General features: G+C 41.5%; 1 protein-coding gene across 1 annotated transcript; it reads right to left on the bottom strand.

Annotated features, from left to right (window-relative positions):
• Positions 1-396: 396 nt before the first annotated feature.
• Positions 397-1,845, bottom strand: LOC103522372 (cyclic nucleotide-gated cation channel beta-3-like; the record flags this gene model as incomplete). Its single annotated transcript, XM_008487472.1, has 3 exons — positions 397-538; positions 1,095-1,282; positions 1,756-1,845. Coding segments are annotated over 3 exons (420 nt in total), but the record flags the coding sequence as incomplete, so codon positions are not given.
• Positions 1,846-3,096: the final 1,251 nt, after the last annotated feature.

Raw genomic sequence — 3,096 nt, 5'->3', positions numbered from 1 at the left:
TTGTACCTATGTATGAGAGTCGGTAAGTATACCTGGGCAAAATTTTGAAGTCAATTCGTCACTGACCTAAACTCGTACATAGTCCACAATACACATAACCAAGTCGAACCGTGTCACTTATGACAACGACAATGTTTATCTTAGTTCTGTGTGAGATTGATTGGTAGCATTGTTAGCACAAATGAAACTAAACTAAACGGTCATAGTCAAAGTTGATCAAAGCTGATGGTAGACCTCTGGTCTGGTAGACCATTTCCGCGTAGTATTATCCAACCCAAAGTGTAGGTAGGTACCTAAGTGCATTCTGTAGACCGTTTTCAAAAATAGGTATCCGGTTTTTAGGCGACCTTCCCCTACTTGATACATAATTTATACGATTCTCGGCACATTGCATACCTGTCCAATCAACACGGCGAAAACAAACACTCCCAGCAACCAGCTGACGGTCATGAAGACATACTCCATCTCGTTGGTAGGCCGCGGGTTCTTGCCAATGGAGGTGGCGGTTTTGGTGGCAAAATAGAAACATCGGATGTACCTGAGTGGAAGTACGAAAGAGTTTGATTCAGGGATTGATGAAATAATGAGGGTAAAACGCTCCATTCACCCCTGGTGGGCGATTGAAATGGGACACCCGCCGGCTTTCGCCTCAATCCCCAATGGGGCTAAAACTATTAAAGTTATATCAGTGTGTATGTCACCTTGCGGTATTGTTGGAATTTCACTCAGCTCCTCAATTGAATTCACCCTACTGATTACTACCCGAAATAGTATGACCGCAGTCAATGGTGTTTAACTTCAGTTTTTTCACGATACACCCACCATTGTAAAGCCTCTAAAGAAGTCTAGTGCTCAAGAAAAAGAAGCATGAATAGAGCAAGAAAAAAGCAAGAGGGAATCAGTACTGTAGTAAATCTCACCCAGGCTGATTCCCAGATGTGAGGTGGTTTTTAGTTGGTAAAAATTCAACATAACTTTATTCACCACAAGGTTATCTAAAGGCAGGAATATTTTCCACCTGTACGATAAAAAAGGGGCTTTGGATTTCAATTTTACAGAACTACCTATGTAGAAGGCTAGAAGTCGAAACTTACGCGTTTCCTTTGCCGTCGTACACCCAGCTGTTAATGCCCAGACCTTCCCGCACCGATATCTCATAGTAAGCACAGGCGTTCAGGTGCACCAGATAAATCATGTAGGTCAAAGTCCGGGCCACACGCACCACATAGGGTGAGGCTAAGACACTGTCGAAATGGTTGCAGAACTCCCAGAAGGTTTGAATCTGCCGAGTAAGGGGGGGAGGGAAGAATTCGTCATTCGTGGCAATTTACGCCCGTTTGCGTCAGTTCGAGGGCTTGAAGTTTATATGTCATATCTGACACCCTTGATAAATAAAATCCACCAATTCTATTTTTTTTTGTCATCTAATTTTTTTTAAGAGGTTTGACAGAGGGAACTTTGACTACTCCTTAGTAGTTACAGTTCCCTCCCATCGTCCCGAAATCGAAGAGAGAAGGAATACAGGACAGCAGAAAGCCAGCCATCCGAGAACAACCATTATCCGTTCAGGATAAAATAAGTCATCTAAAATTATCCAGTTTTTGAGAAGGATCCCTCCGAGTGTTCACAAATTCTACAGTAAGTTGTTTCCCAACTTCTATTGTTTGTTTGTTTAATGTTTTCTGTGATTCTTCATCAGGCTCTTGTATAAGGTATTCTACGAATAGTTATACTCCGAATGATAAGCTATCTTACCTTGATAAGTCGGGGAAGTCTGAGGAATGTGCATTCAAATCCGAAAACAAAATAGAGCAAATCGAATGGCATCAGAGACAGGAGGTCATTCTGAAAAAAAAAAAAAGGCTATAACTTTTGAGCACCTACCCGAGTACTCTCCAATGAAATGGCGGAGACGAAGACACTTTAGGAGCGGAGTAGCAGATGCTCAGGATGCTCTGTCAAAATTTGAGAGAGTTTTTCCCTTCTCCTGATGATCTAGTTTTTGAATATTGACAGGCTCCAAAATAAGTGATAAAGGATAACAGGGCGTGTCGTTACTAACTTTCCTTCCCTTATTTCAAAAGTAGGTAAGTATAGGTATACTTAGACATAAGCCGTATTTTCTTTTCTCCATAAGCAGGGTATATGGGGTATATAACCGTTGCACCGATCCTAACCAAAAGTTTCGTGTCGCATCCTTGTCACATTTGACATCTACATACCAAATTTCAAGTTAAGGGAAATTCAGGCTGGTATACTCCCTGTAGTCCCCCAGCCAGACTAAGCTGGTCTATTCCCTGTTTAACGCCCCCCAGCCAGACTAGATAAAAACTTACTCTGGGGATCAATAACGAAATTGAACTGATCCGATACTTTATCTCTAATGTTGGCCGTACTATGCATTAGTTCCTGTGACATCCACTGAACCACTCATTAAGGTATACAAGATCGAAAAATGGCCCGAGTTCAACCCTATCCCAAATATGGAATTTTCTGCTCATACTTATATTAAAAAATTTGACGGCATAACAAGTGGTAGGGAATGCTTCAGGCGTAAACTCACCTAGTGGTTACTTTCACACAAGAGTCTTGGTAGTAGGTATTATTGTTCATTAACTCCTGATAACAACAACGTGTTTTGGCACTAAAAACTGACCATCGAAAATTTGACCCGATTACATTACTTTCCTTCCTATAGGATAAGGAAAGTAAAATTTGACGGCATAACAAGTGGTAGGGAATGCTTCAGGCGTAAACTTCACCTAGTAGTTACTTCCACACAAGAGTCTTGGTGGTAGGTATTATTGTTCATTAACTCCTGATAACAACATAAACCAAGGTTATCTACCTAGACCCACATGCACCAAACTACGAGTAGGCACCTATAGTAACCCAGAAACTAAACTAAACGGTCATAGTCAAAGTTGATCAAAGCTGATGGTAGACCTCTGGTCTGGTAGACCATTTCCGCGTTTTTGTGACTACCTAGTTATTTCAGCATTAGAGGTAGTGACTTACATCTGTCTCGCTGGAGGACGTAAAACTGAGACAAAACCAGCCCTGTCAAGCCACAGACAATAACACTGGCTCTTTTGA

The sequence above is a fragment of the Diaphorina citri genome, unplaced genomic scaffold (assembly GCF_000475195.1).
Source record: "Diaphorina citri unplaced genomic scaffold, Diaci psyllid genome assembly version 1.1 scaffold8125, whole genome shotgun sequence".
Taxonomy (NCBI): Eukaryota; Metazoa; Arthropoda; class Insecta; order Hemiptera; family Psyllidae; genus Diaphorina; species Diaphorina citri.
The sequence above is the reverse complement of the archived record's forward strand: the minus strand, read 5'-3'. Positions and strand labels throughout refer to the sequence as shown.